This window comes from Trachymyrmex cornetzi, unplaced genomic scaffold (genome assembly GCF_001594075.2).
Source record: "Trachymyrmex cornetzi isolate Tcor2-1 unplaced genomic scaffold, Tcor1.1 scaffold1501, whole genome shotgun sequence".
Classification (NCBI taxonomy): Eukaryota; Metazoa; Arthropoda; class Insecta; order Hymenoptera; family Formicidae; genus Trachymyrmex; species Trachymyrmex cornetzi.
The window spans coordinates 32,679-57,093 of record NW_017296094.1 but is presented as its reverse complement, the minus strand read 5'-3'; the positions used below and the strand labels follow the sequence as shown (position 1 = coordinate 57,093).

General features: G+C 31.2%; 1 protein-coding gene across 1 annotated transcript in view; it reads left to right on the top strand.

Moving 5' to 3' along the window:
* The window catches only part of LOC108758095 (trace amine-associated receptor 9), a 47,051-nt gene extending 28,500 nt beyond the window's left edge, over nt 1–18,551 (top strand). The window contains exons 7-10 of the mRNA XM_018502878.1: nt 11,310–11,564; nt 14,611–14,710; nt 16,076–16,201; nt 18,493–18,551. Coding sequence (XP_018358380.1) covers nt 11,310–11,564; nt 14,611–14,710; nt 16,076–16,200 — 480 coding nt within the window. The 3' untranslated portion in view covers nt 16,201; nt 18,493–18,551. The remainder of the gene's footprint in view (nt 1–11,309; nt 11,565–14,610; nt 14,711–16,075; nt 16,202–18,492) is intronic.
* The last annotated feature ends 5,864 nt before the right edge of the window (nt 18,552–24,415 follow it).

The following is a 24,415-nucleotide window of genomic DNA, read 5'->3' as shown; positions in this document are numbered from 1 at the left end:
TGGTTCTAGTAAAATGAATTAATTTTCACACATAATGTAGTTTATAATGTGATGAACAAAAGATGTCATAGACAAAAGATTCAATAATGAATAGTTTTTGAACTATATGGTATCAAAGGTGCTCTGTGTAAGCACAATTAAATTTTACACCTTTGATACAGCATAGTTCAAAAACTATCTATTATCGAGCCTTGTGTCCATGATATCTTTTGTCTACCACATTATAAGCTTCGTTATATGTGAAAACTAACTTACTTCACCGGAATCCAATTTTCCATATATAATTAGTATGGGATCCTTTGTGGCTTGTGCGACGAGTCGTTTTAACAAAGCACCGTGATCTGTAGTTTGGACGCATAGGAAGTTCACTGAAAGATCGCGTCTCTCGACCGAAAAGATCGTCCCGATCCTCCGCGCGCGCATTACAGCGAGCATTGAAGCGTGTGTCCGCTTCCGTACTCCATCGCAAAATGGTCCGTAATCGGTTGAAAATCCGCAGATCGTTATGCACCCCTCCCCTTGTTCTCACCGCCAACTCGTATTTTCCGGGTAGGCAGGATCTCGAGACAAAATGGGTTAAGTGCGCGAGCACGATGGCAGAATGGGGAATTACAGGGTGAGGGCGGATAGGAATCTTTCTCTTTCCGACGACGAGCCAGGACGGTCAGAAACCACTTCCCGTGGGTGGCGTTCATACTTTATGTCATGGTCTATATCCGTCGACGTACCGTTGTCGACAGCATGCGAGTTTACGATATTAATGAATCGATTATCCCGGCATTCTATATTAATGTGCTGAAATTATCGGTTACGAGCCAAGACAGGTGTTTTGCTCATTCAAACACAAGTTATTGCAATTGTTTGAATTGTGTTTGAAAACTATTGAACTTTCTCAACATGATACAATTTAGGAGAACGCTGAAACTGCTACTGTATCTCGCGTCGCACGAATTGCAAAGTACCATAAAGAAAGAAAGAAATGCAAAAAAGTAAAGAAATATTACACCAGACATGTCTCTCATTTGCTGCACGTTGTACATCAAGCAGTGCAAGTCCACTGTTTTCTTTGTTCATAATATATATATATATGTGTGTATATATATATATATATATATTTCTACATTTTATTGTCGCCACTACTGCAATGTTGTTAGCAAAAGAGTCTGCTACTTTTGTTATGAAAGAAAGTTAACGATATTTTTATTGGCATATATGCAGTGGTATAACAATACAAATTTAAATCAAATATGAAAGAAGAAATCTCTTGGTTTACAATAAGTACATATATTACTGTTCTTTTTTCGTGCAATTAATATAATTAAAACAAATTTCTTTATGGTGTGTTCAATAATTTTTATTCAGTATAGGTCTCTTAAACAAATAACCCAATCAGAGCGCGCGCTGAAAGCAATTCTATATTTAAGAGAAAACCCTCCAAAAAAACTGTTGCGTTACATATTTGTGTTATGCAGAACAGCATAAGATACGCATATAAATATGCATATAAAGAAACGTTATATCGAAATACAAAGATTTTAGAAATTTTCATATGTATTCATTTACAGAAATTTTGTACAGGTGACTCCTATGAAAAGAAATAGGAATATATGGCATTACTATCTACTATGTTAGTTTTGATGCCTATTTTTGCTTCTCTTATGAAAAAGCTTATCAAACGCTCATTTTTGCTTCTCTTATGAAAAAGTTAATTATTGCAAAATTACCAACAGTATTACAAAAACTGTTACGTTCATCTGATAGAAGACTTTTTGGTTTGTATTTATATTTCTCAAGTTTTATTTTTTTAGTTTTTATTTAAGAAATATTCTCCAAAAACAAAGTGGCATGTATGGTGCTATCGATCTTTCTCTACAAGATAGTGTACTGCTCTTATAAAATAGCTTGATAATGAATTGAATAAATAAATTCACTAGAGAGAGTAATAAATTTTTATGGAATATGTGCAAAATCAATTTTATAGAATAGAAAGGAACATATTAACATATTTTTAAAAAATTATTTTCTTAGTATAATTTTAAAATTCGAGCAGTAACTCGAGTATTCTTTCATACTTGAATTTTATATTCGCCAACAAAAGTAAATCTTCATTAAGATGAAATAGAACTTGTTCTGTACTACATTCTGTTTTATTCTGCGCGAAACCCTGCGACCTACTTCCTTTATGGCAACAACTTTTTAGCACTGTTTAAACTTTTAGAATTAAGCTCTTTATATCGCCCATCATCAGCTTATTATAATTTTTAATTTTTCATATCATTTCGACTAATTCACAAGGTATGTGAAAAACATTTATTTTTAAGGACAGTGAGGCGCTATTATATTACGGACAAATGTGGAAGTCAACTTATTTATAAATAACTCGCTTTCGAGTAATTCGGCCGCGCCTGTACCATCTGTCTTCGCTTTTTATGATACGCGATCACGATGTAGGTCAATGGATGCGCGAATATCTTCTAAAGGTATTCTCCGTCAACCCGTGTGAGGGATTTTCTGCACGACAGAAAGAAAAGGAGAACAATACCCCACTTATTCGAGAGGGACAAAGGCTATTGTGTTTGAATTTGTGATCAACAAGCATCGAAATGCACGTAATTTATCGATAGATTAACTAGTTTTAATATAAGTATAATAATAATTTTGTTAAGCTGAATAATGCATTAATATAAAAATTAACAATGCTATATTTTTCTAACATTTGCCACAAATATCTGAGTTTAAAAAATCAAGAGCTGTTCTAAAACTATTCACTACACTCAATGCATTTTTAATAACGAAATTATTGCATGCCTCGCGTGTTTGCCTATCGCGCTAGTTCTTATTTTTATAGCGATTCTTCGATAACTCCTTGTAGCGTAGCTTTCTCACACGCGGAGTTCTTACATTCTAGACTAGACGTTATTGGATATCGTCCAATTCTCAAACCTGCCACAGCTCCCTTGGGATGCACAGGCTACGAAAGAACAAAATTTTATCGATGATAGGTTGCGAACTAAAATCGGAAGAGGAAATAACCACAGTTAGGGAAGACAAACAAATCTATCGTTTTATTGGACAGATGCTTTTAAACTTCTCTTCTAACAAGATTTTCGGATAGAACAGAGAGACGAAGAATATAGAAAAGGTTATTGTGATTTATAAATAATTCACCATATAAATATTAATTAATTTAATCGCGTTTCTGTAATACATGTTATCGTGTCATCCACATCAGATAAAATTATTATTATCCTATAAAGTCTACCTGCCTGTTCTAAACTCTACAGCAAGAGAAGTGACCACTTACTTCAATCAAAATCGAATCATTGCGGGGCACTATAGTTGAGTGCAAAGTCGAAGACTGTATATCAAAAGCGACAGTCCAATAGTTTCAATGGCCATTTTACTGCAATAAAAAAGTACACAATTGGAGAAATTACTGTTTGAACGTTAAAGGAAATGCATCAATAACATTTATGATACTATCCAACGATAAAAGTAGATAAAGGAGCTTTTGATGCAATAATATTGTAATTATACAGAAATTTTTAAGCATTCGCAATTAAAAAATTGCTCCAACGAATTTATATATAAGAAAGTTTCTTCTTCAGAATTCAAAGTTTAGCATTTAAGTAAAGCTACAGATTGGAACGATGATTATCAGTGATCAATCTCCGATGCAAATAAAAAAGCATGCGAGGAATTAAAACACGACATTGGATAACGTCCAGGCCACGATGTCGAATCTAACAGGTCACTTGAAATTCACGAGGATATCATACGGTCACCGAGCATTCGAAGGGTTTTAAGCTGCCTTCAATTTCTTCATTCTACTTTACTCGTTCTTTTCGTACCTCATCTTGCTCTTACTTATCGCGAGATAACGAGGTGGAATGAGTCAGATGAGGAATCAAATGGGTTGAGACTCCAGATTGAATTCGTGGATTTCCGCGTCGAGGATCATCCCGATGATTTTCTACTTTTTCTTTTCGTCTACCTCGATATCTCGCTCATTAATGCTTCATTTTTACTAGTTCTATTTCATCCGCGTTTTATACCACGGTATACGATATTTTGAATATAATAGGTAGATTCTATGTATAGACTTTTCCCTACCACATATATAGGTATATATTCCAAAATTGGATTAATCAAGAGCATGCATGCAAGCTGAATTTATTCTCGAAAAAATATTTACTAGAGTTTGTTAATTAATTTAAGTTTACTTTAAATTGCTAATACTAACGTTTATGCCTTCAATATTTATTTGCGTGATTCGTATAAGCAATTTTTTAAATCCTTTTTCCTAAAGTAAAAAATGTAAACAAATTGAAATTATTAACGATTTTTAATATTTTTAATTTACATCTAAATGAAACAATCTTCGTTAAAACGCAAATAATTGAAATAGCTGATAACTCTGTTTTCAATGTTAATAAAATTAATTAAAAAATTCTTCGCATTTTTTTCTCTGTTAAATAGATGTACTATATTCAAAGCAAATACGTAATCGTTTTACCCTGAGCAGTAAATAAAAGAATTGCTTAAGAAGTTCTTCCATGAAGCTAAATCCAACAATATAAGTATTATCGGTGTAAAACGCCTTGGGACGTATTTTAATGTACCTGAAGAAAATCGTTTCACATAATACAGCATCTTGAAAGGCGCGTACAATCTGATTAAAATTATATTTTTGCAACGCAAGCTGAATTTATTCTCGAAAAAAAATTTATCTACCAGAATTTATTTATTAATTTACGTTTACTCCAAATTTCTAATACTTGTGTTTATGCTTTTATATTTATTTGTGAATCTCATAAGCGATTTTTAAAAATACAATTTAATTTGAAAAATCACTTAGTAGATTAGATACTTTTAGCAGTAGAGAACATAAGGTAACTTCTAGTTTTCCAGAGGGTAAATGGAAAGTACCAAAAGTTTACATTATGACACATGTTGCAATATGGACAAGATAGATTTTTACAAAGAGGTTGCACATCACCTGCAAGAGATATTATAATTCTTGCGTCAAAGAGCTGGTGGTTCTTGTATTCGTGGTAAAAAAAGCATTTTCCACTTAAAATGCTTTTTCCAAGAGGCGCGGTATGCGCCGTAACCAACAGCAGTAATGTCTTTTGAAGCGGCGTTTATGAGACTTTATTTTTTCTTGCTCTCAATGAAAAGGACCCTCGACAATGAGAGTTCGTGAATAACCACTAAGACTGTAGTGAAGCAATAAAAACAGTGTGCATACGAGCCACTGCCAACTTAATTCCATCAATAGAGCAACGAAAAAATGGAATCAGTATGCCATAGTCCTTTATTAGTTCCACCCACCCGCATTCTCGTCCACGTTGTTTATTTGTAATTCAAGCGCAATTTACGCGAAAGTGCCTCACAAGTCTTGCCAATGCGAATGTTTATTCAAAACTGAATCTTTAAAATATTCAGTTTCAACACGAGAAAGTATTTGATGTAGCGGAATGTAGTGATGTCGCCAAAATAAATTTAATAAAAGCAAAAATCAGATCAAAGGCAAACTGTCTACAAGCGATTCAATGAAAAGCCTTACATTTCTACATTTTGTTTAAAATTAATCACACGTGACAAAAAGTAACATTTGCCAATAAATATTTTCAAATGTTACATATTTATTATTTTTAATGAAATTCTTTAATAAAATATTTTTATCGTTACCGTAAAAATTAATTGATTAACGTAAATTCTATTTATATCAAAACAATGCATATTTTTGCGAGCGAGGAAAATTCTTATTATAAGCCGCGCACTACAAAAAGAAAAAAAAGTTAAAAGAAACGGTAAGCTGTGCGTTTGTTAAGTTTGCTACCACTAAAGTATTCGCTTAAGATTGAATGCTTATATACAATGTAACAACATGTAACCTTAATTATTTTACATTGAAAAAGAGATTTTGAACGTTACTCATTAAATGTACAATGTCCATTATTGTGTATTTAATTATCGACTATAATTATTTCGTGCGCGGACGTTCTCAATTTAACGGTCGAAAATCCTATATGATGTATCAACCATATATGTAACTAAATAATACATTTAATAGAATATAATTGGAAAATTCGATGTAATAAACGTAATCGAAAATGATTTATATATAAATATCATTCTTATTTAAAGTTTAATCTTCTTTGAGCTTCATTAGATAATAACTATGTCAAACGAATGTATTTTCTGTTAAATAATGCATTATTTTAATGTAACATTTTTTCCTTACGTAAAACTCACTTTACACAATCTATAATTCGTCAGAATTCAGAATAATATTCTAGTTATTATTTTTTGTACCAACACACATGAATTATTTGAAAAACAAAGAGGATTTAATATTCAGTCATAAAATATTTTTAAAAACGATTTTGTTTAAAAGATTAGACAATATGCAAGCGTTTTGATTCGTAAATAATCCCTTTAACGCACAACCACATATCACACGGATTGCTCCAAAATGGTGTAACACCTTGCATAATTACGATGGAAATAATGTCTGCATTGTTGTAAATGCGCGCATTCTGCGAATGGCATGTGGAGAGATATATAAATTTAACACTGCACACACTATGTTGCGCTATCTCTCGTGATAATACGATTATTCCTAGGATTATATATCGCATTAAAAGCTTATTTACTTTGTTATAATTGTTTGCTTAGGACCACAAATCTTTAGCTTTCTCATATATTTTTCTTATACATTGCATAATGTAAACTAACATAAACTGTATTATAAAACTCGCAACTTTTTTGTTATTTAGGATCGATGTGTAAAAAAGAATTAAACCATTATTTTATTTGGGAATTCAATTTGTTGAATTCATTTTGTTGAATTCAATATATATATTTCATATCAAGTTGAAAAAAATTGTTTAATCACACATACAATACCGTTACAATTTATTAGAGTTTCTCTAGTAAGAGTTAAGACATAAGACCGGAAGGGCACCATTGCCGGGTGTCGGGTACCGGTCGGAAACAGCGCAATTCCACCATGGTAGACAGTTGATAGCCCGATTTCGCGTTCGCGCCTTCTACATGAAACAGTTGCTCACACCAATTCACAGATTCACATCGAAAGTATCTGCAAATGGCGGCATTTAAAGGGACTCGAAATCTGACCAATCAGAGATCGGTGCCCCTTATGACTTGACTCTTACTAGAGGGACTCTACAGTTTATCATTCGTATCATGCATTATTATATTTGTAATATATCATACCATAAATATATATATAAATTGCAGTATATCAATTCTTCATAATTTTATAAATTATACCGCAGTAAGCATCGTCAATTTTCTATCTGTTCGACATATTATTCTCCTTGACCGCGCAGAATTCAAAAGTTCTTTCAATTTTCTTTTGAGACTACTATGCAACGATGATAGATAATCTCCACATTCCCGGAAACTCGTAAATTCAGAATGCATAACGTTGAGAAATATAGATTGTCGATAAAATGGTTTTGAGACAAATTTGATAGAGTGAAAAACATTTGATGCAAAATAAATAATATACGATGTTAGTATCAAGATCTCTGCAATGAACGTCATTTTGTGGTTATATGTATATCTATCCTACCCGCAACAAATAAGCTAGCTCGTTTAAAGCTTACAGCTTAAAATAAAATTTTAAGAATCTCTATCTTTGAAGATCCGTGCTTTTTGTCGAACAATATCAAAGCATATCTTTTCTCCTGGTTTTATTTTTAGATGGGCAAGAATTTCTAATTAGCAAGCATCATACACTTTTGAACTCTTAAATTATTCTGTGTAACTCGTAGAATTTGCAAAAAAAGGAAAATATTCTTAACATTTTGTATACATCGTGATGAGAATGGCAGTTTATATTAACAGAGTTGTATTCATCACTTGCTCAATTCGTGCTGAATAGTCAATTCTGAGTTTAGATAGCTCGAGGCGAAGATTCTTATTCCATCGGGGCGAAAGTTCTATTACATTATAACAGAGCGGTAGTATAGTGAAAGTTTAACGAGTTATAAGCTCGGCAAGAATCGTCGCGGTATGGCACATGTACGAGATACATATCACGTTAAAGAGAGTACCAGGATTTCCTGTCCACTAAAGTTAGGACGATAAATCGAACCGGAATGCTAATTCGACTGAATAGTTTGTCTCGCGCTTTGCCTTTCCGTTGCCGGCATGATATGCTAATGGCATTTCTGTCTAGATTCTTGTCTTCTTCTTCTCCGCCTTTTCTGAGTATATGTCCCACAAGCATTTGATGCTTTCATTTATTCAACTTTCAGAAAGAAAGTAATAAATTGTAATTAATAAATAAGGGAGGACTCCGTTTGTCTACGAATCGATTATCTACAGCTCAACTGCCTATATGCCTACACTTTTGCATAGAAATAAAAATTTCAGAAGGACGCATTTGCCTACATGTATTATTGCCTACAGCTTGATTGCCTACATGTATTATTGCCTGCAAATATTCTTCTCTGCTTTAAAACACAAATTCTGTGTTTTAAAACACAAATTTTCTGTTTTAAAATAAAAATTATCTGCTTTAAAAACACAAATTATTTTCTTACGTAATTTAATCTTAATTTTATATTTATGTGCAAACGTGCTTGTAGGTAATCGATCTGTACGCAATAATACGTGTTTGCAATCGATCTGTAGACAAATGAGATGTAGGCAAACGGTGTTATAAGCAATCGATTTGTAGACAAAAGGAGTCATAAATAAAAGACAAAATTCTTCTAGTCTCAATGAATATTACTTAAAGAATATGATTCTTATAATATATCTTTGTAGAAAGATGTCTCAAAGTAACTGGCATACTCATTGTCACAGAACAGTAATATTTCATCCATTCAGTACGAAACCATTTCAAAGAACATATCTTTTGATTAGTTTTGTTGGACATTTAAGAAATTCTACACTTACCAACCGTATTCACACCTACCCAGGCATTACCGTTGTAATCCCAGAACTTTCGAAGAGAGCTCACATATAGATGCTGCACAGAAAGGGAGGCGAAAGAGAACGGAAAAAAGAAGCAGAAGACAGCAGGCGAAGAGAGTGGAAATGGAAGGATCCAGCTAAACGAGCAGATTCGTAATCCTTTTACTGCCGCACGACGAAAGGCTTTGATGCTGACGAGCTTAGCGCTTAGCGACTTTCGTAACCGTGTCAAGCCGGCCTAAAGGACGAGTCGAGACTGAGATGCGTCGGCAAGCCTTTAGCGCGTTAAGAGCCATTCGTCCAGATCTTTTCTGACATTACGTCTGCTTTTGAGATTATATCCCCTGAGACTGAGGTGCGAGGAATTTACCGCTTGACGAAATGTCACACGTTCTTTTTGTTAAAAAAAAATCTTATCCCATTATTATAGATGCAATTCTTCAATTATAAATATCGCTCCCTTGTCTCTTCTTCAATGTTAATTTTCTATCTTTATCCATCAAAAAATATCACTTTGCTTCAAAATAAACGGAAATGTATTTTCATTTCGTATTGGAATGACGCTAATTAATACAATGTATTATTGAAAAAATCGTTATCCGACTTGACTATGAAATGTAATCATCTTGGAAACCGTGAAAGTAATTGAAACACAAAAGTTCTCGAGACGGATCAGCGGGCTTTTAGGGAAAATATCGATAATGTGCGGCCGTTACTCTTCCGAACAATTGCGTTAGCGAATATCGTAAGACAGGGCGTTATAGATTTAAGATGTCGATGCCGATCGTAAAAGACGCACCCTTCCCGTACTTAAAACTTCTTTATGGGATGAAATTTGAACTTTAAGAAGATTATTTGCAAGGTCGTGATGATATTAAAGATGTTAGAAAGTACAATTTGAAAGTTGAATTTTCTATGACATTTCGGGCCTAATATAAAGAAAGAAACAGTCTATTTAATTTTTCATTCAAACATCGTTCGCGGTATGATCGCTGTAATTAAATATAAACGCCACAGTCTGAAACTCGACAGTAATCAAGCTGACATTAAGCTCAACCTTCTATTCAAAAATTCATCAGTCGAAAGAGTTATTAAGAAGATGAGTTCCATCTTCTGAGAAGAATACTTAATGAAGAATGAAATACTGATATATCATAAAAAATAAATATCTTCGTTATATCCTATTCTTAACATTCTAAGATGTATCGCCATTTTAAATAACTTATAATTCATTTCAAATTGTATACTCTCCATTTTAATATATGTTCTATATACGGTATACTTCTAATTCCTATATTGCTTTTTATATCACAGTATATAAAATTAGAAAATATAGAATTCTATTTTGAATTTTGACACACATTGTAAAAACAGATTTTATATAAACCAATAGTGTCATAAAATACTAAATTATGATGTTATTGAGTTGAAATATTACTTTGTCTTCCAATTCTACGGATAAGAAATGAATCATTTTTGAGTCACAAGGAAAGTTCGGCAAGAGTAAAATTCAAAAATATCTAAAATATTGCATAAGTATATAGAATAGATGAATCTAAACATGAAATAACTTTTTGTAACAATTGATATTCAGTTTTAGGAATTTAAGAATATTATTTTAAATATTATGTAGTTTTGTCTGACAATGTGTGTGTAAATTCAATAAATGTAAAATTTAAAAAATCTGGAACTTTCCATGAATATAGAATAGATGAATTTAATCACGAAACAATTTTTGTATTTAGTAATATGTGATTTTAGGGATGAAAACATCCATCTGAAAAAAAAATCAGTTTCTAAACGAATATCGTCGAAACAATGAAAAAATATTTTAAATAAAACTTGGTTTTAAAAGCACTTTTATTCAAAACATTTTTTCATATTTCTTATTGTTACGGTGATATCCGCTTAAAAACGTAAACACTGATTTCTTTCAAAAAGTGTTTCTACTCCTAAAACCAAAACAGCAGCTACAAAAAATGTTTTATAATTAGATCTACTTATTTTATACTCACATAAAGTTTCAAATTTTTTAAAATTTTACACTTGCCAGACTTTCATAAAGAACTGCATATTACATTTTAGAAGACATTCTTAAATCAGATTGTATACATGTCTTGCTTCCACTTTTCCTTAAAATGTTCCTTACATTATCATTCACAAATGGATATACATATATAAAGTATAAATGTCCGCAATATATTGAGCTCAGGTCCGTTGGGTTTGCTAAGCCCAAATGACTATGTGAATCAGTCATCCCTACGGGAAAGTAGCTTTCTCACAAGAAATTGTATCTAAACTATCATCTAAACGAGATGAAAACTGCAGAGAAGACATCTTACATATTTCAGCTTGTCGCCCATGAGAGACGATTGTCGACCTCAGCTTCGCGAACAATGGCTGCAATGAGTTTAGGTTTCATCGTTATGGTCACGCCATGGACGATTCAGGAAGTCGTTGCAGCCTGCACCGGAAGTAAGCCGCCGCCATTTCTCGACTTCCTGGCCACGTGGCTGGCTCTTTCTAACAGCTTCTGGAATCCTTTCCTTTATTGGCTGCTCAATAATCATTTCCGCCGAATTTCGAGAGAGTTTCTCTATACTAAGGTAAGAATATATAAAAACTTATATTTTAAGTTAATTAGTGTGTTAACAAACCTTTTGTTTATTGCATTGATACGTAAAGTATACATTTGAAAAGGAAATACAAATAAAGCAATAAAAAATAAGTTGCAAAATGAAATGCAGTTATAAAATTTTATTTGCTTTGACACAAAATTTTAAATCAAGAGAGAATCACATGCGATTAAAATTTATTTTCAATATAAATAACAAGTTTTATATATTTTTTATCAATTTATTTTAGCATAATAGAATTTATTTCGCTTCTGCTTCCTTGTATATCCAAAAATCAATTCATCCGGCTTCTGCGAATTATATTAGACTATTACGGCCGTAGTCAACACTATTTCATATGCGTGAATTTTACTAAATTTTGTTATGTACAAGTGGAATTGCACGCATTCGAGGATGCGTGTTTTCAAACGTCCATTAAAGTTTAGTCCGAGCACTTATAACAAGTGACAAATAGTTTTTCCCTACTAACTGGAAACAAAAGTTGGAAAAAGAAATGGAAGTAAAATATCACGTTTTTGTAAAAAATAAAATCACAAGCATAAGATATAAATATAAATAATCTTTTTCATGCGCAGTTAATTTGTATATAATAATTTGTTATTAATGATTATTTATAATTAATAAGTGTATAATAATTATAATTTATAATATTTGTAATTTATGTTAATATACATAATTGCAAATGTATAATAATGTTAATTTATATTCAATAATAATTTATAATAATAAAACGTTTTGTACATAAAAATGTAACGTTTCCATATTCTATATTATAATTCAAGTATATTGGATGCAGCAACGCGTATGATCAAGAAAATAAAATAGATAAATGTATAAAATATAAATTACGGAGAGAAGAAAAGTACAGTAAACAGAAAATTTATACGATTAGAAAGGTTCAATAAGTTTGTAAGGCGCGCGCCAACGCTTTCTTTGTTTATCTAGGTTTCTTTTTCTCCCGATCGTTTTATCTTTTCGTTACATCACAAGCTCCGCATTTTCCGACTTCTGATTTTACGCTTCACTTCTTTTATTCCGCGAAATCAATCGTGCGCTCAGTGCTGCAACAGAATCAGTAAATTTCTCGAAGAGGTTGGCGGTTCACGTCACCAGCGAACGAATGAAGATGTACGACTTAACGTGACTTTCTACGAAAACACGATGGAAAGCGACAGTACCTTCCGAGAAAACAAGATTTATCCGGTGCAAAACGCGTTACGCAATGCCCTTGATACTTTCCGCGACAGATCCAGCGGTTGGTCCCTTCTTTTTCGCTGAATTCTCTTTTCGGATTCAGCAGGAAAGAGGGAAAACGGCATACGTCGCGTAGCTTGGCCGCGGCCACATAGATCTTGGTGCTTCGACTTTACAGACCATGAATTCCGAAAAGCTGTCGGTGCGCAGTAAATCTTTAATCGCCACGCGAAGTGCACCGCGGCCTCCTCTCTACGCTAACCGGATGCAAGTACAATAAAATACTCGTGCAGCATGTTTGATATTTCTTTACAATTGGCATACGTGAGTTTTGATTGGCAAACGACGAATGAGTCTGAAGTAAAACGACGTCAGTGTATCACATGGATCAAAGTGTATCATGTGAATCAATTTACTTATTGTATTTTCATTTTTAAAAATGCTAATCAATTAATCGGTAAATTCTTAAAATTATAATAAAATTATGAAATTGAAAGATCACACAATTAAGCATATATTTAAAATTCAATACTAGAATTGTAAATATTATGTGATTTCTACATGTTACTTTTTCAGTTTTAATATTAGATTTTATTATGAATAATAAATATTTTAAAGTTTTAATTAAGAAAAATCGTCTTAATATTCGCGACGAAGAATTTATTATTAATAATTCAAAGATATGTGAACTATTGGAAAATGTACATAGAAAGAATTATAGATTTTTTTATGCATAACAACTCATAATCTGCTTCTGTATGTATATACATTAAATTTTATGATAGCACAATTAAGTGGTAGTATTCTGTACGTATTAACGTTTTGATAAAGCAATAGATCAATTAGCTTACAAAAATTGCTTTGCACATATACGAGTATATGCTCTTAATAGAGTAAGTACCTTGGGAATCATATGCCGAATATTACAGTTAAATCTTGGTTTTTACTGACTCAGGTATTGCCCGTAAAATTTATATAAAACAATTTACACAAGGTAGTATTCCAAAACAGAACACGAGTATCATTAAATTTCTTACATTCTTTTCGATTATATTTAAAATAATATGAAAAGAATATATTTTACATGTAATGTATAACTTGTAATGTAAATATATATATATAAATTAATTGGCATAACCAAGCAAATTTCATAGTAAAATGTAAAAATGATTTTGAAAAATTATTATAGGTATTATTTCTTTTAAAAAGAGGGAAAAATATTCTAGCCTGTAAAAAATTCTACCATACATTATTGTAAAAATGAGGTTATTATGAAAAATAACAAGAAGTGAAAAGTTATTTTTCATAACTTGAAATGAGAAAAAAGGTAATATGTAATAATAGTACGCTGCTATGAAACAAACAAACTCTAACTAAATAATTGATATATTATTTTAACTCATGGTACATTACTATGTAGGAAATAGTTCGCCGAATGTGTATTTACATATTCAACTGTATCCCTTGAGGACCAACGTTACATTTGAAGCATTCTGTTCGTGCACAAAGTTTATGAAAGCAGCAATATATATCGCTTACAATTAAACTACTTTATGTTAATCTGATAAATGAAATGCATAAATGCATGCATGAATACATTGCGGTGATGTTCGATTATCAGGGAGCTTTAAGATCAATTTATTATCCGTTCTTACAAGGGAAATATTTCAACCTTATCACGCAGGTAATCAATAAAGCTTATAAAATCTACTTCTACTTGGAACGATTGATTTATCGTTTGCAAACTGACAGGCATTATTCAACCATCAATGCATGTCATGATTGATAATTCGGTTAATTTTAATTTCCTTTTTATATGCAGATTCTGTGCAGATCTAAGCCGTTAGGAACAAAACAACACTGCTGCTCGACTAGCACCGGTGGCTTAGATGTTTGCAGCATTGCAGGTATCGACTTATCAGGTATGTTAAACAAATGTTATCATGTTAAAAAAGAAGTTAGTCAATCTGAAAAATTTCTGCATGTTAGATTTTATGTAGTGGCAATGCGTATCAATCAACAATAAAAATGTATAATGAATTAAACAATTTTTTAATCAAAATTTAAAAACGTATTTGTAAATCATTTGCGTGATCTTTTTCTAATAAACAATTTGATTAAATAAAAGATCTATGAAATAAAAAATAATTATAAAAATTGAATTATTATTGTTAAATTAAAATTAAATTAATTAAATTAACAATAAATTTTTCCATACGCTTTGAATCTACCTATTGTTAATTACGACAAAATTCATCCGGTTGCTTTTACGTTAATGATCTCGCATCGGCAGCAAGGGGATTAACATAATCAGTGTTTTGCACTAATTAAACCGAGGGGAATCAGTCTTTTGACAGCATCCATTATCAACATTAACTGAATTCTCATGCTCCATATATGACATCCATAAACGGAGATTTAATGTGGTCGCTAATAATAGTCAGCGACATGATTTTCGCGTAAATTCGAATTGCGTCATAATCACATTTGGAATCACATATCGTATCAAACTTACGACTACTACTATTGATTACGTTATAACATGTTTGTCACTGCTTGCCGCAATTGCCACTACGTATTGCGAAACGTTTAAATAAAATATTAATAGATCTCTGACATAATTTGACTTTTATTACTAGATTAATGAGATAAAATTTTTAACGTTTGTAGTTTCAAATTTAAATACAAGCTAGAGAATACAAATTATCAATTTCTTTTATTATCAAACTATATGTATTAAATTCAATATTATAATACTAAGTATATAATAACATTTTAGAGCAAAGTGAATATAAGGACCCTTTGTAAATTAATGAATTCAATTTTTATCATGATTTCGTTTCGTAATATTAAATAAAACAATGTTTTTAATTTCCAGCTGTGCATAAAAGAAGAGAGTAATGCATTAGATAAAAAAATTATCTCTATTAAATGCTGTTTCTAGTAAAGAATGAATTTTTAATTCCTATAAAAATTAAAAAATAAATGCGATATCTACACTTTCAACGAAATTATAATAATTATGTCTTTCTCTGCAGCAATGATCGCGAGAATATCGTTGAATATCGCATTAGGAAATATGTTATTAATTTATCGACTTGATTGAAATAAAACGTGCAATGCCGAAACAAATTAGCTCGTGCTTTCGCTTCGAATTTATCGTTCAAAACGATAATTTACACTGCGTGGAAATAATTATTATACGTTATATAATACAATCCTGTTAATAGCGAATATTACCATACCCAGTGCTTGAAGCTTTCATTGTTCGGAATTTTTTATTTCAGGTTTGGAGCGTTGCTCAATGGAACGATGCTCAATGGCGCGTTGTTCCTCGTTATCATTAGCGAATACACCGCCGCTCCCTTGGGAAACCGGACATGTAACACATGGTGACGTAGCATCCACGTGAGGTATACACGTTGCATAATAAATATATGCTTCTACTCTTATTATTCACTATTTGCTATCTGTTTTTTATTTTACGTTATATAGAATCTTATATATCTCCATAATATTAAAATTTAATGCCTTTAATCAATTTGCACAAACAGCTTTATATTAATAAAAATGTGTATGCATCAATAATTCTTAAGTTACAAAAAATGAGGAGAGCTTTCGTCTTGAATAAATTTTCATAATTATTAACCCTAGCAAGTCATTCATGGGTTCAATGTACCCTATGCGATTTTTTACATTACTGTAACTTTTTTATATTTAATATAATTTGAAGACCTGGATTGAAGCTGCAAAAAAACTTTAACTATCCATAGATATGAGATAAGCCTGCAAGGATTTTTTTTGCGTTATTCTTGATGTGAGAATGCACGAAAGTTCAAAGAGGGTACTTCGGACCCACATATGACCAGCTTGTAAGTTTTCGGCGTTCTGTGGGTACTCCTTTATTTTTTATTAAATATATGTTTACTGAGTTTCGGATAGTATAAAAGTAAATACACGAAAATGTAGAATTAAAAAGAATTATTTCAATATAATAAATAGTAGAAATTTTATAACCTCTGTCAGTCTTCGGAAATCGCTCGGCCGCCGGGGCGGATGTATTGCTTTAGATGTAGAGCGAGTGCTACATCATCCTCTAAACTAACTAATAAACTTAATTATACTATAATAATATTTATACATGTACAATCCTTTATTTACCATTTTATATTGTTTACATAATACAATTTTATTTATTAATTGTAAATTTATATGTAGATTTTTCAAAAATGTCGATTTTCAATAGTTCAAATAATTATATTTTTTTGAGCGATTCATATCGTATTATTTTTTTTTGTTAGTCCAAAGGGTCAACTAAAAAAATCCTGCGGATTTTTGCTTAAACATTAAATTTAAAAATTTGAGAATTTTTTATCCAAAGTAGTCATTTTTCCAAAAAATTTCTTTGAAGCATTGTAATTAGTTGAAAATAAAATATTATTTATTTGATTCATATTTATCTGTCTTTGACTTCGAGGTATAAATTTCACACGTTTTGAGCTAAAAAATACGTATTCAAAGATATAGCGTAACAAAATTGCAGGGTTTCATAAAACCTGATATGATCGGGAAGATAACCAAAAATGACAATGACTAGGATTTAATCAATATTAAATTAATTTTCATAATTATCACAAAAACTCTTCATCTAACATATCCAGTTTATTATTGATAATCATAAACCAATCACAGAGCTATATTAACATAAGAACTTTATAAATACAAATTTTTATGTCTGACGGAAATGATGTCATGGACTACAAAATTTATTATAACTAAAAAATATCACCTCAATGAGATTATGTTTTAAAACCGAAAATTTAATTAGCTCCCGATTTGTAGAATTAGATTTGTATATGTATAAATTCACTGTGAAATATTATTATGTATGTACGAAGTTCTAGCTCGGATCAAAAAAATATTTCTTTTCTTAATTGTGTTTTCATATATCGGTTCAATATTATTATTGTTTATTGCTTTTATTATTATTTAAACAAAATATTGCAAAATTTTTTAAACTAATCTTGTTTCAGTTTAAATAACGGTAACGATAACGACTTATTTTTGAAAATTAATAATTAGGAACGGTAACTACACAGAAAGAATTTTCTCTTAGAATTTAGCCTGAAAATCATGATAATAGTGGGACAACATAGTATTTCAAAGAATTGTATATGAGTTTCTTTAATTTACTAATATATGTCATAATAAGATATGTAATATATTTTATTAATTTTACTAAAGGGTATAGTAAAATTTCAACATTTTAAAATAAGTTACGCAGTTTATGATTCTTTATTATTTTAAAAGAATAGATGCTAAATAGTCATGAATATATAAAATAGCTTATGTAATCGATATTTATCGGTTATTTTCGTTGTCGAGTGTCTCTAGCTACGTTAGAACTTACTCACTTCAAAACATTTTACGATCTGCATTATAATTTTTACTACATCATTTATAAAAAGTCTCTTCTATATTTCAAAAAATCTATCGTTACTGATAATATTTCATTATTGTCAAGTTGTACCAAGCTTATTACCAAACATGATGAAATTTATAATGAATTTTGCGGTAAAAAATAACAAAAAATTCTCTCCGTGTAGTTATTTATTTGACTCAAAAATGAGTAACGGTGACTAATTATTTTTAAAAAGTAATTTTTCAATCCTTGCTAATAATAAATGTCAATGGTAATTTCCAGCCACAGATGCCGCCACGCAGACGGAGGATTTCGGATCCCCGGACGACGCCAGTTAGTACAGCGTGGCGGCAAGCCGACATCCGATGCTCCAAAACTATTGGGCACAATATCCATCATCTATGCACCGATATCTGCAAGATCATGTCGCATCCTCGCTGGCACGAGGACGAGTTTCGCTCATCGAAGAAGAGAACAATCGTGACGATGTAGCAACGTTAGATGGAACGAGTCGTTATCATCGACATGATCGACAGAGTCACTTATTAGGATTCACGCGTTTTAAAAGTTTGCCAGATCTTATCAGAGATATGGAACAGCGATGAAACACTGATTAATGATCGTCTTTGAATCAGAATGTTGCTGTACATCACTGTCATCGTCGCCATTATTTCATCATTATTCTACATAAGAAAGCATAAACTCACCGGTTGCAACAGCATAAGGGAACGCGAATTCCATGCTTCGAGACGAGCGTACACGAAGCGTATGTCGACACGATTAGCTCTCGTCGCGACGAGATCGATTACGGAAATTAATTACGACACCAACGAGGATACTAATCGCGCCGCTCCCGACGATATACATGTATAGATGTTTAATCACGGCGGAGCGTACTGCGAGTGTTAACGTCATTTGCGCCCGCATCCCCATTTTCCACGATTAATTATTCACGCGTGAATGTCGTCCTACAAGCTGCTCACCTAACACAAAGTTGTTTCTTCTTTAATATAACTTTGAATACTTTTTTCAAAATCTTTTAAGATAAATTTATTTAAAAACATAAATTCTGGATTCAAAGCATTTCTTCTTATTCACAGATTTATTTTTTAAATTTATTTATTAATTTAAAGGCAAATCCTTATTCAAGAAATCTTATTTTTAATTTTTTTTTTGATATAAACTTTTTGAAGGTGGCTTAAAAATATAAATATACAATAAAGGAGCATATAGCCACAGCTAAAGATGTTTTTTTAGAGATAAGTAATATATTTCGAATCAATACGTTAACATATATTTGTACAAATACAAATATTATATGTTAATGTATTAATTCGAAATATATTACTTATCTCTAAAAAAAACATCTTTAGCTGTGGCTATATACTCCTTTATTGTATATTCTTATTTTTGAAGTAAATTGATAAGGCTGCTTCAAGTTGTGTGATGTAATCCACATTAAAATTGCGTATTGAATAATTATGTTTAAATCGCAATTGTTTGCTCAAGTTCAAGAGCTCATTAGTATGAACTATGAAGACCAATACGTAACATTTTACATCCATTATTATTATATATATTTTATAAAAAAGTCTAATGAGGAGATAAATAAATACAGATGTTTGAAATAACTCTTTTAATATCGCAGAGTTTTATACCGCAGAGTTTTAATAAATAAACTGCAGATAAAATATACAATAGAAATTTTGTTTGCATTTTCAAAAAATGCAAACAATATTGCTATTGCATATAATTTTTTATTCAATAATTTCTCGTTTTTTGTGAAACTTTAAATTGTTATTAGAGATAAGTGATCTGCGATATTTTCTAAGAAGTTTGTTCCAATGATGGTAATACGGTAATAAGGCAAAAATTAATCGTATTATTTTTATTTAGCATAATGCAGATAGAATAATGCAAAAACAGCCTTGTAAATTAAACTATGACAGATTTGAATAAATTGTAATTGTAATTGTATATTGACTTTTCAAATGCATATTGTATTTGAAAATATCAATGTGTAGAGTTTTGTTTAAATCATTACCAAGATAATAATTATATATAAATGAAAAATTTTTTAATGTGGAATTGACTAGAAAACTTATATAAAGCTATTCCTTACAGAAGCAACCTCTAGTACTGGCCAATTTATTATTGAAAGACAATAATTTGTTTATTTATTTGGCGTACTAAAAGTACTGAACAACAGTACTCTTGAAATAAGTACTACTTAAAATAAGTAATTAATTACTGTCTTTCAGGCAGTATTAGATTTCTGTAAGAAACATTAAATATTACAGAAGAATTCAGAATAATCAAAAGAAACGCGGAAATAGCATCTCTGCTTTAAATAAGAAACACAGAATCGATATCGTACATGATTTAATGCGTTATATGTTGATGGAATAAAATCTTATATATGTAAGAAGAAATTATCTTCTACTAGTACTTAGAATTTTCTATTCAGCGAAAAAAGATGTCGAGATGATTGAAAATGGAAACATTAACGAGGCCGACGACGCCTTCATAACTGCGTTCTCATAAAGAGAGAATCCTCTGAAGACTTTAATATATGTGAAATAATTACACTCTTTCAATTTATAATTAGAAATATTGCGCACCGCTCTGATGTAAAAAGATTTGTATAAGAAGTAGTACTCTTCATACGGCTTCTCGTATTGCTAATTTTTTTTAAATTATAAATTAATTTTAAATATTATATATTGTTTCAAATATATAAATTAGTTTTTATTATTATATTTGTAATTATCTAATTTTCTTTGTTAGAATTTCTTTAGCCTTTTTAAAAGTTTCTTTTATTTTTTTATTATTCAGATGTCATGTTTCGATGTATTAAAAGTTTATGTTACATCGAAATGTATTTCTTATAATATATTTATATTTATTTTATATTAATTCTTTAAGATTTTGTTAATATCACATACAGTCTTAATTTTCATAACATATTTATAAATTTTATATTATTATGAGGATCATTTTAGACTGAAATAAATATCTTTTTTTCGATTATTTTGATTTATGCCGTGAAATATATAATTAATGACAGATAGAATTGCGTATATCGTTAGACTATACTAACTAGTGAGTAAGTTTTTCAAGAATTTATATCAAGAAACATTTACATTTCACGATGCATAGTCACGTTAAAACAAAAATTGATGCTACTAATGAGTGCCTGAGTGCTCACATGAATGCAGCGATTATTCGCGTATTCTAAACTGACAAGATCCACCTATTTTATCCGTTTAAATTAATAAATAGCCGGTGGATCATTATGTACTTGTTTTCAAATTGCTAATAACCAAGTATATCATGTGCCTCAGACGGCTCAAACTCTTTGAAGCATCCGCTTCAAGAGCCTTATTCCTCTTCATCTAAGATCTCATATGAGGTTGTTTAATGAAAAACCTCCTGTGTTTGTATATTTAAAAAAAAGTAAGTGGAATGTCTAATTGAATACGAATTTGTACGTACTTTCATACGTATATAAGCAATTGAATCATATATATGAAACAAAAGAGATAGTCGCTCTATTCATAAACGTGAATAATAAATATTAAAAAATTGCACATTATCGAGAGAAAGCTATTATTTCATTTAAAAGAAAACTTAAGCTTATTTCAAGTACTTCTGTAGGAGGTTGAAGGTATTTCTAAAAAATAAACATGCAGTTATTGACGTTATTATAGCTCTTATCATGTTCATTTTACATTACATTTTCAAGAGACTAATGCAAAAAAAACTCAAATTGTGCCGAACTAAACAAGTAAAATTAAAATGACATTATACCGCGTTAATTATATAGAATATCTTCTGTATAAAGTCTTACAAACTGTGTTTTTTGAGACTCTTAAACGTAAAGATAAAAATCTTTTTACATATGTTAGAAACTGCTGATTTTTTAATTAATATTTTAATGTATTGAAACAGAACAAATTTCCAAAGAATTATACATATGTACATGTACTTCCGAAACAAATCATACCATAAAAACTGCACAAATCATTTTGAGCAATGTGGAGAATGATCATTGAAATCTCTCAGCGCGATAAAACTTATAAATGCAAATTTAGTATTAATACTTGCGATGTAAAAAGCGATGTAAATAAGAATAAGAAGAGACATCACCTCGCCCTTTTACATAGTAAACCAGTGTGAAGGTTCGATTGGAAAAGACAGTAAAAATATATATAAACACTGCCTGCAAATGATCATCATCGGCACGAGACTGTTTATTGTCCGCGATGATGTCTCGATTTACGTTAAGTATTGAATCGAATGCGAATCGTTTTTGTATTCAATAATTCAACACATACCAATTGCGCATGTATAGATAGAGAATTTTAGATAAGATTATTAGCCAAAAACAAAACGGCGACTAGTTAGATTATTAAAATAAACGTGAAACTTTTAATAATCCACTGAAATTTAGTAATATCACCGAATAAATGCCTTAAGCAAAAAATCTTTTATAAATCGGCATGAAAGAGCAAATATTATACATATTCTGCAAAAAAGTGCTGGAACAATGCATTTCGGCTATTTCTTGCAGAGTAAATAAGAATTGAGCGCCATAATTTATTTAAGTACAATAGCTGCGTTTTGTATTTATATTTAAATTATTACTAAGTTATTGATTACTGTTGGCATTGTAAATCACAATCTAATAAAGTCTCAATTATTTCTAGAAATGTGATAAATTGGAAGAGCTATTTGAAATACAATCAAATCGATGTACATACATATTAGTTTTATTAATTACATGTAAAGATTACAAAAATAATTTTTGTCTCTTCTTATTTTGCATCTTAATACTAGAACTATAAAAAAAAAACAATCAAGATCTATTATTTTTATAACGGTTTATTTTTTAAGATTATCTTATCTTTGACTTTTGTCGCAATGTTAAATGATTAAACTTATTTCTTTATTTTCTACGTTTATCTCTTTTTTCGAAAAGATATATTATATATACGTATATTAAATCTGGAGACACTAGTAGTGTCTCGGCGCTAAGCTACGCGCAGCGACACTGCCGTACCTCCTTTATGCGAACCGACGAGTTGCGAACGCAAAGTTCCGAACTGCTACTTTTTCAGTTCAGATTCAAATATATTGTCATTGTCATTATCGTCGACCACATTCCGCGCATTCCTTTGGTGTCCGTCTAAAGCGGGGAGCACAGACTCTTGCATAACGCATAACACGTGAGGCATAAGAAATTGAACCAACCAGAGTTCTCTATTACATGGAAGGGAAAGAAACGGAGAACTTCGATTGGTACATATTCTTATGCATTACGTGTTATGCGTTATGCAAGAGTTTGTGCTCCCCGCTTAACATTCTTTACGCAAGGAGCGCTAGTTTCGTGTCCTTCTGACATTCTTTACGCAATTATTACGCAATACGCAAGAAACGCTAGTAGTGATAGAGATAGATAGATAGTTTCGTTTATTGGCCAGTAACAGGTACATATAAGTAGCCATTTTACAATCATTTGGAATGTTACAGATAGATGGCGTAATTTCTAGAGGAAACTTAAGAGCTAGATACGAACAATTAAAAAGATAGACGACGCTTATAAACTACTAAAATTTGCAATAGGTTAGAATTTAAAGGTTTGAGTTTATATTAGGTCATTCCTAACTTAATTACTGGCAGTAACGTAATTACATATAATGTAATATGCTAGTAGTGATAGGGCCTGAGCACAATAGAGGAACAGGAATTAGATATTAAGATTTTAACCTATCAGAAACTGATTACATCGGAATACACGGTTTCTGATAGGTTGAAATCTTAATATCTAATTCTTGTTCCTCTATTGTGCGCAGGCCCATACATATATGATCAGCGAGTGCTGCGATCTGAAGACACGACAATTAATTAAGGTACGTATCCACTGAGCGCATCACGCGTCGCGTCGTCCACCGCGTCACGACGCGATGCGAAACAGAGAAAGAAAGGGGTATAAACTTCACTCTTTCTCTCTTTCGCGTCGCGTCGTGACGCGGTGGACGACGCGACGCGTGACGCGCTCGGTGGATACGTACCCTTAGTGTATACACTTTTGGTTAGGTTAGGAAATTCGTCATACCGATGGTAGTAAAGGAATACATAAGTGATTTAAGGCGTCGTCTACAATACACGGAGTAAGAAGTAAGAGTAAGAAATTGACCAATCA